The following is a 13155-nucleotide window of genomic DNA, read 5'->3' on the forward strand; positions in this document are numbered from 1 at the left end:
GCATTTTAAAAATCTAGGTGAGCAGTACAGCACCAGAGCCTTAAAGTATTTTAAGAGCAACATTTTAAAGATACTTTTCTCAATTATTTCTGCTTTCCCAGACCATTTACAATAAAAGGAGACAGAAAGGAAAGAGACATGGAAGAGAATGTCCAATCCGGGGATATGAATTACATAATGGCCAACATACTAATTGAGACCTGGAATGTTAAATGGCCTTCTTATCTGCTCCTCTCAGTCTTTACAACCTACTCAATACCCACAGTGCAACATGCTCTTTAAGGCCATGAAAATCTCACTTGAAAACCTGCACACACATTTGTTATTTGTTATAAATATAAAGAGTGCAAATCTGCATGAAAGGGAAAGTGCATAAAAAGTGTTTTTTTATTATTATTATTATTATTATTATTATCATCATCATCATCACTTCCATTTTGGAAGCGGATGCATAAAGACATTGAAAAAAATAAGTGAGACAAGCATAGTGGGCCCAAACAAAAACACAGCAACAACACAGGACCTTCAACTGAACAGACCGCATCTCGATTGTACACATACTTTGTTCTTTCAGTTCCTATTATTGCTCCCCCAGTCCAACAGGAAGAATTGTGAATCACAGAGTATGAAACCTAGGACAAAGCAAAAAGCAAAAATCACCCATCCCCTTAAAACCTTGAGAAAAAAAAAAAGTGACAGGCAAGTTCAGTTAGGACCAGTTACTTCTCATTTCAGGAATGTAACCAAAAGGTTTCATTTCTTTCAAACACGATTTTGTTGATTTTAAAATACAACTCGCTTTCGGTTCATCCGTTAAGTTAGGATGTACTGAGCCCATCCACAGACAAGGATTTCAGTTAAACTGAGTGAAAGCTATTACCTATGGAATGTTAGCTTACAAATAGTTATCTGGGTCCATAACGCTCAAAGAGATGTAAAAGCACTCATGATTACATTGTATATTTCAACATTTTGTCTCTGTGTAAGTTGAGGTTATTCACATCAAAGAGACATATCTTGGATATTTTTTATGGGAGCTTTCCCAGCCATAACCATTTACAATTCAGATGTTTACAGACAGCAAAGAACACTGTTTAGACAGTGAAAATACAGTTTAAAAAAAGAAAGATTGAAGTCTACAGTAGTCCTTGTCCCTGGAGATGTGGATGTTTGTCTGCTTCCAGCTCAGTATTTAATAGTCCACTGCTTGATGCTGGCGTCATGGGAGGCAGTGACTAGAGTATGCTCATCTACCCAGGCCAGGCTGCTAACATGGTGCAACCGGTGAGTGTCTGCGGACAACAAAGCATGAAACAACCTTTTTACTACAATGTATCAACACACAAGTGTTTAATTTAAAGATAAACATTTACAGCCAAGTTCAGTTTGCTCAACAACCAATACACATTGAGCAATGACTTTAAGTTTCAATTCTTAAGAAAATAAAAATATCTTAAAAACAAGACATGGTCATTTTAAGCATATTTTGTCAGTGGATCAGTTTTAAATACTTCAGGGAGTAATGGAACAGCCAGTGAGGTGTGAAGAGAAGCAGGCGACAGGCTGCACGCCTACAACTCCTCTGCAAGCTAACTAACTGGCAACCTGCTGTTGTGTGGAAAATACTTGGGCAGAATAGGACAGATCAGAGGAGAGATTATTTCTGTTTGTTTGGCTGCACTGTAAACAGCTGCTCTCTCGATCTCCCTCCAGTACTCCAGCAATGTTCCAGGGGGTGAACAGGGCAGACGGAGCCCTGCATGAGCCCGCTGGAGCTCACTGGAGGCTGGATACAGGATTTGGGTTAGGTTCAGGTTTTGTTTTGGTTTTTTTTGCATGTAAAAGTATATTATATTTATGACTTAGTAAGTCTTTAATTCAGAAAACCAGAGCAGATATATATATTTCTGACAAAATAGCTGCTCAGTTTTTGTCATGTAACAAGTGTCGCCATATCAACCAGGATCAAAATCTTAAGGATTACAACTTTAAACCCAGCTACATGCTCTAAATGCATAATTTAGCTCAGCTCAAAATGTCCTGTTTCTGCATGTTTGAATTCTGTTCAGAGTGGATTTATATACCTCATACAGCAACCTCAAATACATCAGTGTATACCTGTGTGCAAGCCAAGCAAGAGTGAATGCACATGTGCACTTATATGACCTACCTGGGACCTTAATCCTCTTGTCTGCATCACCAACTGTCCAGACAAACACCATCATGTCCATCCCACCAGTCGCAAAGTGCTCGTTATCAGGTGACCAGGCCAAGCTCACTGGTTTTGCATGGTGTCCGTAAAACTCATTTTTGACCTGGTGAAAAAAAGTGAGCGATTATAAAAAGGAGACAATGACACCTTTATATGAAACTGCTCTAATCCACAAAAGGGATACATAAAACAGAAAAATGTTTACCGAGTAGCCGTCAGCCACATCAAAAACTGCAGCAGTTTTCTTCTCATCTATGACAGCCAGATAGGCTCCATCATTAGAGTAGGCCATGTCTGTGACCGGCCCTTTAACCTCAATAGTTTGCCCCTCGTCTTTCAGAGTGTTGCCCTGAACGGAGTACAGATGGACTTTCCCATCCTAAGGAGAAAAAAAAAAAGAATGATATATAATGTCACCAGGATGTGATGAAGAGCATGCTGGAACCGTTTCCTGTGACGGTTACTTAAAATAGATGATTATTTAACACCATGTTGATACTATTTTTCCCCTGAACTCAGAAGAATTCTCCTGTTGTAGAGGTCCACTTACTGCTCCCCCCACCGCAGCAGTGGTACCACCAGGGTGGATAACTCCAACCTCTGCTTCATAGTCGAGATTGTCCAGTGTGAAGACTTTCTTCTTGTCCTTCAGCAAGACAACCTAGAGAAAGCAGGAGATGATTAAAATAAAACAACATTTGCAGACACCAAGACTTGACAGGACTAAAACACCAGTAGGAGGATGTCAAACCTAGGAAATACTAAAATGTGTTCCCAGGGGAAACAACTAAAGACTGAACTAAGAACTTGGGTACGCTATAGGCAATGATCAATAAGACAAAGACATTACCTGCCCAATGCACACAGCCAGTGACAGCCCTCGAGCTGCTGCAGACACACTTTTAGGCTGGAAATCCATCTTCACCACGTCAGAGGCACTGTAAACCAGCAGTTATTTACATCATAAATAGGCCTTATAGCATTTAGAGGTGGACAAATTACAAAATTATGAAGGACAATATCCAATTTGAGGTAAAAGAAAAACAAGACAGATATTCCATTGACACATACAGTATAACTCCAAGTCTTATATAACATAAAATTGTTTAAAGTTAATGCTGGACACATATTGATGCTGGACTATAATCCTACCGTTGGACTGCATATCAGTACATGTTCATGCATACGGGGGGAAAAACTGCTTATAAAATGACTGTTTCACCCTCTCCTAAAAATAACAATTCAGAACCAACACTGCCAACCTGCTCTGAGTAAACTTTGTGGCAGAAATCAAATAAACACTACCAAGGAACATCATCAAGTATTTTCTAAAGCACAGATCATTAAGCATTGGAAAATGTAAAGCTTAAAAACATAATCTGCTTTATCCAGACATCTGCCCTGCCCAGATGGACTTCTATTACAATCATTATAATCCCCACTAAATTAATCTTGTTGTCGTCATCTGCACAGCAACACGTAACGACCCTTACCTGTACTCCTTCTTGTTGATGTTGGTGTAGCGCAGTGTATCATCCATGCTGCACGTCACCAGCTCATCGGCTTCGTCAGTCACCACCTTGCTCACCTGGTTGCTGTGGCCCTTCCCCGAGAAGCAGTCATTCTCCCCAGTTGCTGCATCCCAGTAATGTGAGACATCCGTTAGGGAAAAACAATCAACTGTAGACAGGTAGCGGAGCGGAGTCAGCAAGTCACTACAACAGGTGAGCGTGGGGCCGCCTGAACTAGCTGTACACTTCAATGCATCAAATGATTCCAAGGAGGCAAGAACTCACCATCACTCTATAAAGAGTACTATTGACTGTACCACCGAAATTTCGCCATTTAGCACTGATCCCTCAACTAAGGACTACAAGCAATTCAGTCATATTTTGAAAAATGACTGCTGGGATAAAGTCCTTAACTACTACTCCCAACTATATTTTAAATCATATTTAAATATATTATATATATTATATTATTTGCTGAAGGTTTCAGTTGTCAATTATATATTAAAATTCCACCCCTGCCTATTTTAAAGAGTGTGAATGTTCAATCTTCACTTTAAAAGCCAAAATTAGAACCAAATTGCTTGAACAACTTTCCATACTCTGCTTCCTCTCTCATTTAAGCTTCAAATGAATTCTCATTTCCATTTCACAGATAATTATTTATAATTATTTAATTTGTGCAACATGACCAGTGTGTGGCAAACCTTCAGTTTTAGTTCTATTAGACTTTAGTGCTGCCTCCACCCTCCTGACCATTTTATTTTTAATTTTTTTTGAAGACCATTTTATTCTACAATATTATTTAATTTTACCTGTAATATAATGTGTAGTGTATTTAGGAGATTAAAAGAAAATTCAATTTGTTCTACATCAGCCAGAGAAGCTCTGAATAGTCAAAGGTAGTCTACATACAGTAAAGACTAATGGGACATTAAGAGACCTTTACAATCATTCTTGGCACCACTTAATTAGTGAAAGGATATTGATGTGTCCATCGTGACTCCCGGAGTAGATGTATGATCGGCCTTCACTTTTGTGAACTGTCAGACACTGGATGGATTTGCTGTGACCCTGTAGGATGAACAAGTACATGTTTTCAGACACACTTATAAAAAGGGCCATTAGACAGTTAATGCAGAATATTAACCGCCAGCCATGTTAGACATTTCACTTCAAACATTTGGCAGCACATTAAATCCAGTAAAAGCTACCTGACTGATAACCTGATACAGTGACTGGCATTCTCTGTCCTTCTGCGACATATAATACACTTTAATGCATCAAATCTAGTCCTGGCCTGGGTTAGGCTGACATTTTAAGGGACTGGAGCTTAAAGAGGAATAATGTAATTTTACACCACCTGACAAATGTGTGTGCCAGTCCTAAGCTTGTCTCTGCTCTAGTGAAAAACTGCTTTATCTCCCAAAGTCATAGGACAGTTGTTTTTAAGAATAAATTAAAAATAGATCAGAGCTATAGAGCTGTTTTTTTTTTTTTTTTTTTTTTACAAAAGATAGCGCTCTTGACAACATATTGTTTTACCTTAAGTGTGTATATTGTGAGATTTTTATAGTGAAAATATACATACATGACCATTTGCTCATCTATGTATATTTTGTACAGATTTGTACACGTATGCTACAATAAGATTTGTATTCTCATTTTTAAAAAAAAAAAAACACACATTTTCACATTTACCGATCTAAATACAAATCTAAAAGCAGAATTTTTTTTTTTTAAAACAGCTTAATGGTGATTTGAGAGTTATATTATTATTTGTGGTTATATTTGGGTACTGTATAATTGCCGCATGTTTGCAAATGTTATTCAGCTTCAATATTAACATGTTTTCAGTTTAAAAGCAGAACTCTATGGATGATATCCCTGTATATCTTGAGAGTCTGACCTTGACCGTGCGTATGGGCCGATCAGGGTTGTTCTTGTCCAGATAGTTGATGTATCCTGACAAGGAGATGCTGATGAGGTGGTCTTTCTGCCACAGGCAGCCCAGCTGCTGGTCTGTCACATCAGTGCCCATGTTGAAGGTGGTGACGGCCGTACCTGCACCAACATCCCAGAGTTTCACGGTCTTGTCCCCTGAGGCAGAGATCAGTTGGGAGCTGTCAGGGCTCCAGCTGACCTGGAGGATTTAAAGCAGACGGGATTGAAAGAAAAAGTTATGATATTAATATGCGTGTAACCAAAGTTACAAATTGTGTGTGTAATGAATGTTCAGTGCCCTATAAATGTTCTATTAAAACAGTAGTTAAGTAGTCAGTACATTGAGGACAAAGGAGGCCACTTTCAGAGCAAATAATCCCTTATTTGAATAGGGAAAGAAGCTTTTTCTGTGTCCACACACTCAGACTGCATGCTAACGAAACCCACCCAGCTAACCAAGTTATCATGTCAGAGAATGACAAAGAGGTTAAACACTGAAGTGATCATTTGTTTAAGTTCAAACAAGACAGACTGTCTTATATTATACTCGTATATACTGTATGCAGTGTCAATTTGTTTATATATATAATAAAAAATAAATTTAAAAAAACTTACAGCATAGATTCCTCCTTTGTGGGCCTTCTCTCCACCCAGTGAGCTCACACGCTCACCAGTTGCTCCATCATAGATGAAAATCTGTTGAAATCATACTCATTAAGAAGATTGTACACAACTAGTTTTTGTTTATGTATAATTAGGTTGTGACAATCCTAAATCATATTTGTATTATTTTAGTAAATATTACAGTGATAGTTACTTAGATTATTTTGGCAGAGATAATCTTACTTTACAATGTTCCATACAGTCACATGTCCACGCCTGGTAATGCAACACTCACCTGGCCATCAGCACTAGCTGTGGCAAACCGACCGCCATCAGGAGAGAAACGAACACAGTTGACAAACTGGCTGTGGTCCTGTAGTGGTCACCCGGAAGACAGGAGGGAAGAAAAATAGTTACTCAAAGAAAGATTGTGAAAGTTTATACACAGTCCATTAAATAACTCAATATTACAACATGACATTCAGATCAAACTGGCAAATGAAACAAATGCATCATTCTTGATCATCCTCATGACAGAGGTTGGTTAACAAAATTATAATCTTACAGAAAATGCAGTGCAGTGCACATTGCAAAAGTTGCAAGTCTGTTACAAGTTAAAAAGAAGGTTCTAATCAAACCAGTTTGCTGCTGCTGTCCCAAAACAGCATTGTTTGTGATAAATAAAATATATTGGGGGGCTGTCTGGAATCTAAATGAACTGTCACACATACTATACTTCACAGATTCCTCTACTACCCATGCCAGAAGCTGTTGAGTCAGTGAGGTCATGAGCAGAATAACATCAAGACAGCAGGACATGGACTTGAGAGGACTGAATGTGCTGCTTGACTTTAAAACGTGCAAGAAAAACTAATGATGCCGTTCTAAAAGCAAAGAGATGCTGTGATTTAATAAAAAAAAAATATATATATATATATTATGCATAACAAAAAAGAGCCTTTAGGGCTTATGCACCTACTGTATGACATATTCCCAATGCAACTATTCCAACCTAGGTCAGTGTTACAGAATGTAATCCATGTTTGGCCCTAAAATACCACTTGCAGACTGAATTCTAAAAACAGACCATAAAATTGACATGTTTCTAGAGGGAAGGCCTGCTTTTAGGAATGTGGCTCACACATTCTCCAAGAATTTATGGGGGAAGTGGGTTATGTAACATGGAAACGGACAAACAAGGCTACACTGTCAAAAAAACACCAGGGTGTGGCAGACTTGAGATGACCAGTGGGCATTAAAAATAAGACGACTGGTTCAAAGGGTACAGAAACAGTTTTAACCCACTACCTTGTCTGCAATATTTCTTACTACTAAGACTGCAAGTTGAAGATTATATTTAGTCTTTGATTGGTCTGACAGGTCCGGTAAAATCAACTTGGCTCTAACTACTTTGTTTAAACACAAATACCCCTTTACAAAAGCTGCACAAATACCTAAGAGGGAAAAAGCAAGTGTTCATCTCTTAAACTCACACGCAATGTGAACTTGAACTTGAAGGGAGGCCCCTCAAAGAAGGACCCACAGGTGTCATCACTGGCAGTAGCAAGGCGGTAAGGGCGTTTCTGCCTGATGTCTACACTGTTGATTAATTTGGAATGGCCGGACACTTCCCCCACTGAGGAGCCAGAGTCCCACAGGAACACTGCACCAAACCTACAACAAGAGATGAGCATGCATACAATTGTTTCAGGTTCCTGTGATGTTTCTGGCATCAAGCAAGACACTCAATTATATAATTCCACCACCATGGCATGTTAAATATAAAAATATCTAAAGCAAACATTGTACTTGTGTACAGTGGGCATTAATCAGTGCGATACCTGGAGAGGTTGAGTCACGGTGGTGGTGAGTTTAATGAGCCTCCTTTCATTTCTTGAACATGTATGAAAACCCCTCATACTCACTTCTCTCGTCCGTCCCCAACAACAGCAATCCTCTTGCTATCCTCTGTCCATGCAATGTCCTTGACCTTGCCTGAAATAGGGGTGTACTCGTACTTGAGCAGGTGCTCCTTCTGGGTGGTGTCCCAGATACGGATCTTTCCTGATGCATCTGAAGGATTTAAAAAGCAAGTGTTTTAGTATCAACATTACTGTGGTAACTATATGCACACACTTATTCATAGGTGGGGTTTTTTACCTCCAGATGCAATGTAGAATCCACTCGGGGCATACTTGGCAACTGTAACTTGATGGGCATGTTCAGTGTAAATGTCTGCGATAGCTGGGTTCTGTAAAAGACAGGAAATGTGAGACATCAAAAGGTCTGACAAATTATTTGTTAATCTGGACCTTATTTTCAGGGTTTTGGACTCTATGCCTATTGGTCATGATAACATTTGACACTTGGAAATGTTTAAAAGCTTATTATTACTGATTTCACCTTGCTGTTGTTCAATACAACATGACATCACCCATAGGTATGGTTACATGTGCAACAGAGGCTGCGCTGCCATTGTGCCGCATATTATATGGTGATATGGGTGGGGGAAAACTCTTAAAAGGGAGTGCAGGTGGCAAATGAGGCAGCAGGTATGATGTTAGGTGCCTATCAGCTGACAATCAAGCAGCAGCAGGTAATGGAGATGCTGCTGTAGCACACTTAGATGTCTTATAAAATTATTGAACTAGAATAAGTTAAATATAAGGAAGTGCAAAATTCTACACGTGCTCAACTATTCTTTGCATGCACCTAATTCAACTATCATTGCAGCCAAACTTTGATTCATCTTTAAGAAGCTTGTAGTAAGTGTTTATTAGTCTCTAGTGTATGGCCATGATGTTGTTACACGTGTTATCTTCAAATCAGGTCACCGTAAGTAACATAGGCCATTTGGTGCCAGACTGAAATGGAAACTAAGTCAAGAGAATGTAAACTAGCAATGAGCTCACTGACCACTCTTACACTGACTCTGAGTGTGGTCAGGTGCAATGAACAGGAAGCTTTTAACCAGAGGGTGAGTGAAATTATGCTTTTGAGGTTGGTGTTAACTGGTGACCCATCAAACTCAACAATCATGTACATTTATTAGTAAGTAAAACATCAGTATGATTAATATGAGGGAAAAAAAGGGAAATTACTTCAATGTTCCTGATGATGACACACTTCCCATTGGTATACAGGAAGTTGTTGCCTTTGGGATCACCTCCAATCACTTTGGCAACACCCCTCTCCATCTGGGGGAGACTGGCGAATACATGTTCTAAAAAAAATAGACGTGACAAGAAAGATGACAGACAGATAATGTAAAGCATTAAGGTTAATGCAACTTAAATAAGCATACATACAAAAATTATTTAATAGAGTTATTGCATAAGGCATTGGCTGCAGACAGACTGTGGTTTCAGATACAGTATTAGGATGCAGAGTGAACCAGCATCACTTCGTTCTTCTTTAGTCAGGACTAATGAGGATGTGTTAAACGTGGCCTTTGACCCCACTGATCTTTCCAGACACTTTAACCAAACAGCCAGGTCTGTCCTTATTAGTCAAGTTGAGGTTCAGACCAATTTAGTTCAGAGCCCTATAGTATCCAAGAGAGGTTCATTTTTCTCCAAAACAAAAGAATACGGCAGGAGACCTCAATACTAAATTAAAAAAACAATTGTGCAATCATTTAAGATTAAACATTAATGTTATCAGTTTTTTTAAACAAGAAGGATATAAATGCAATTCCTGAAACTGAGCTTCATTTTTTGGGATTGTTACTATATTGTGGCAAGAGCTTTTCAAGTTTATTACTGATAACTGAAGGGCTGGTTTTAATGTAGAATGTATAATCGTAAAGATGAAAGACAAGCATACATATTTAATCTTACAATTATCTGAGTTACGTTTTATATAAAATAACTCTGAATTCAACCACAAAAAGAACCCGTTCCTGTTTATCATAAAGAATGAGAGCAGGAACTGAAGAGCATTAACTCTTAAACTAACAGGACAGCTGTCGGGAGGTTGGTGCATGTACTTGGCCTCCGCATTGGCTCTAAAATCACTGTTTTCTTTCTCTCTCTTACAGCCTCGTTCTTATCTCCACCACTTCGATATTAAAATTACAGCCCAAACTCTCTACCTCACGCTTGTTCAGCACTTCCTATGAGCTACTTCCCCTGCAGAAGCGTCTGACAGTCGGCCAGTCAGCCTCTGTCTGGGCATGTCACAACAATACGATGTGAGCACAACTATTTCCTCTGAATGACGTTAGCTCAACTAGCTAACGCTAACTTAAATGAACCGTCTGTAATGAGCTGCATTTTCAGCCAAAGCATCTTACCAACAAACTGTGCTCAGACACACACTGCTGTATATTAAACTCTGACAGAAACACTGCCAATGCCGGGATTTAGTCTTCCGTGTGCGAGATTAAGTGTCAAAATCATGCAGCTATGGGCGAGGTTAGCTAGCTACGGGCTACCTGGCTCACTAGCTAGATCAGCTGAACAGTGTCGCAAAAAAAAAAAGAAGAAAAACAAGAGTTTCACTCCATTTTTTTTACCCAGTCGTTGCTATTAAAAATAAAGACACTTACTCAGTTCATACGACATTTTCCCTGCCAGTCACTTGGTTAACGATACTCTTGTAAATGAATGAAACAGTGGAGACAGTGAAGCTCCCCCGGCTGTGCACTCCCTGATCACACAAACACGGAAGCGAGTGCAGCTCTCGCTCTGCCTGGCTTTGCCCATATATAGTAAACTCAGATACTACGCTGCGGCTGTCAGCCACTAGCCATGCACTGCTCCCTCTGGGATGAATTATCCCTTCGTGCTGTCTTTCAGGCTCCAGGGCAATTATACTATCTCTAAACTCCAATGATCAAACTGGCTGGGTTATCCCCATGTGTGCTTTTCTTCTGGCATCATTACATTCAAGTAACAGGGTTTTGTTTTTCCGAGAAATAAATCAATGTTAAAAAAAAAAAAATAAGCCTTTTGATCTAGCCATCTTGATAATAATAATAATATTCAGTTTCCCAAATTGCAACAATTTTCTAATTCAGATTTCATAAAATGATTAAAAGAAATGTTAATATAGAGGCACACTCATAAGAAAAGTGTTTAATTTCTGTTCACAATGCCCAAATTGAAACTGAACCGGACATATTCTGGTAACCATCTTTATTTGAATAACATGGGAAACAGGTTAGAAATATTAATATAATGCAGGAAATTAAATATGTTTTCATCCAGATAGTTAGAGGTTCATTATAGATTCTGGAAATACATTTTAAACAGAGTTCAATGTGTATTCACAGAGGAAAAACAAGGGTTGGTTGGTTGGTTGGCACATTATTTCTGACTCAGGGGTTTCAGGTGCTGCCCTGCACCTCCAGCTACAATGCTAATGCTGCTAGCAGCATAGCCCTACTATTAGAGACTTAAATCGGGTTTTTTTTTGTAACAAACCAGGAAGCTGCATCTGCCTATTTCACCAAGACTATCTTTTTAGTCTTGTCAAATGTTTTATTGTATAGTTCTGTAAATTCAGAAACACAAGTAATTTTCTTTTCACCCATCTTTGTGTGAAAATGATTTAAATGCTCATAGATTACAAGTAACAATTTAAGTTCAATACAGTAAAAGCAAAAGTATTTGTACTACTCGAAAGAAAATATTTTGCCAGATTCAGCATTTTAAGTTACATGACAAGATTTTCCAGTTTTATTTAGTGTTCAAATGTGTTGTAGTAAGTCAAATTTTATGTTCGGAAAACTCAAAATGTGTCTCGTTCCCCAATAAACACAGTGCAGTACATTTATTAAACATTTCATTTACATAATCTGGACCTACATAAGATTAGTAAAACACACATTTCCATCCTAATAAGATATTTGAATACATTTTGTCAGGGCAAGCAAACCCTATACCTGGAAGCTGATTTTATAGATTTGGAAATTTGGATAACACTTCACCTATACCCAAGTTCAGTTTCTCCTGTTTAATAAAGTTAAAGAGAGTTCAGTTCATAAAGTGGAGTTCATAAATTGGGCCAGACAGGAGGAACATTGCCTGAGGTGGGTTCTTCAGTTCATCCATGACAACACTGCCTTCCAGACCGGTTTTGGACCACAGCTTCCTGAAGGCAAAGAACTCCAACACGAACATCTTTGAGAGTAATATCTTAACAGACTGTGAGAGCCTCCTCACCTTTACTGCAGTCAGCGGTCAAACTAGTCCACATTCATCAGTGAAAAAATGTTAAACAGAGAAAATGGCATTGTTACAGACAACTCAGCTGGTCCAGACAACGTGTCCACTGCTGAGGAGAATGGGCCTTTACTGAGATATAAACCTACGATGGAAAAAATGGTGATGCAAACATAGCTGTTGTTTTCTTTGTCCTTTAATAAGCCCTGATCGTGCCCAGTCAAGTTAAGTGAATTAGCCAATTAGAAGTTGGCCAAGATCTGCGATGCGGATGAGGGCTTTTGGTCCAGGCAAAAAAAATTACATTTATGCCTGGTCAACTCAAAGATGCTAATTAAAACAATGAGGCCCTAATAACTGTGTACAATACCACCAATTCTGGGCTCATAGCTCAGGTCCATGTGCAATAAATCTAAACAATGGTCCACTCTGCTTAGGGCACCGTGAACATCAAGTTCACAACGCAGCACTTACACAATATTAAAGGAGGCGCACACAAAAACTGTTTTCCTGTGATAATAATGTGAATATGCCAGAGTGTTTAGACCCTCTGGGTACTTCAAACTTGTTTTATACTTCAGAAAAACTGATGCTGCATATGTGAGAGGAGCAAACCAAGCAGGAGGGATTTGCGCACAGAGGTGGGACAGCCTGAGAGGTCTGACTCAGGGCCAAATTTCCACATTTCATCAAATGCCTTGCTTTGGCCCCCAGAGAAAAT

At 38.9% G+C, this 13155-nt stretch overlaps 1 protein-coding gene across 2 annotated transcripts; it reads right to left on the reverse strand.

Moving 5' to 3' along the window:
• Positions 1-369: 369 nt before the first annotated feature.
• wdr1 (WD repeat domain 1) lies at positions 370-10961 on the reverse strand. 2 transcript variants are annotated; one of them, XM_051414691.1, is made up of 15 exons: positions 10817-10961; positions 9369-9490; positions 8428-8518; positions 8193-8340; positions 7761-7941; positions 6563-6640; positions 6280-6360; positions 5630-5863; positions 4705-4794; positions 3706-3860; positions 3063-3150; positions 2763-2873; positions 2418-2591; positions 2171-2315; positions 370-1292 (listed from the first exon to the last, which is right to left on the reverse strand). In XM_051414691.1, the coding sequence occupies exons 1-15, from the start codon at positions 10830-10832 to the stop codon at positions 1186-1188; spliced, it is 1821 nt and encodes a 606-aa protein (XP_051270651.1). In that variant the 5' UTR covers positions 10833-10961; the 3' UTR covers positions 370-1185. The 2 variants fall into 2 exon arrangements, with proteins under 2 accessions (XP_051270651.1, XP_051270652.1); XM_051414692.1 differs by having other exon boundaries at positions 3706-3857; positions 4702-4794.
• Positions 10962-13155: the final 2194 nt, after the last annotated feature.

This window comes from Dicentrarchus labrax, unplaced genomic scaffold (genome assembly GCF_905237075.1).
Source record: "Dicentrarchus labrax unplaced genomic scaffold, dlabrax2021, whole genome shotgun sequence".
Classification (NCBI taxonomy): Eukaryota; Metazoa; Chordata; class Actinopteri; family Moronidae; genus Dicentrarchus; species Dicentrarchus labrax.

Excerpts from the sequence above, each read along its gene's own strand:
- wdr1 (XM_051414691.1), bottom strand. Across the intron at positions 6,361-6,562 it reads CAGCTAGTGCTGATGGCCAG|ATTTTCATCTATGATGGAGC; the intron begins GTGAGTGTTGCA and ends TGATTTCAACAG. Across the intron at positions 5,864-6,279 it reads ACAAAGGAGGAATCTATGCT|GTCAGCTGGAGCCCTGACAG; the intron begins GTAAGTTTTTTT and ends TAAATCCTCCAG.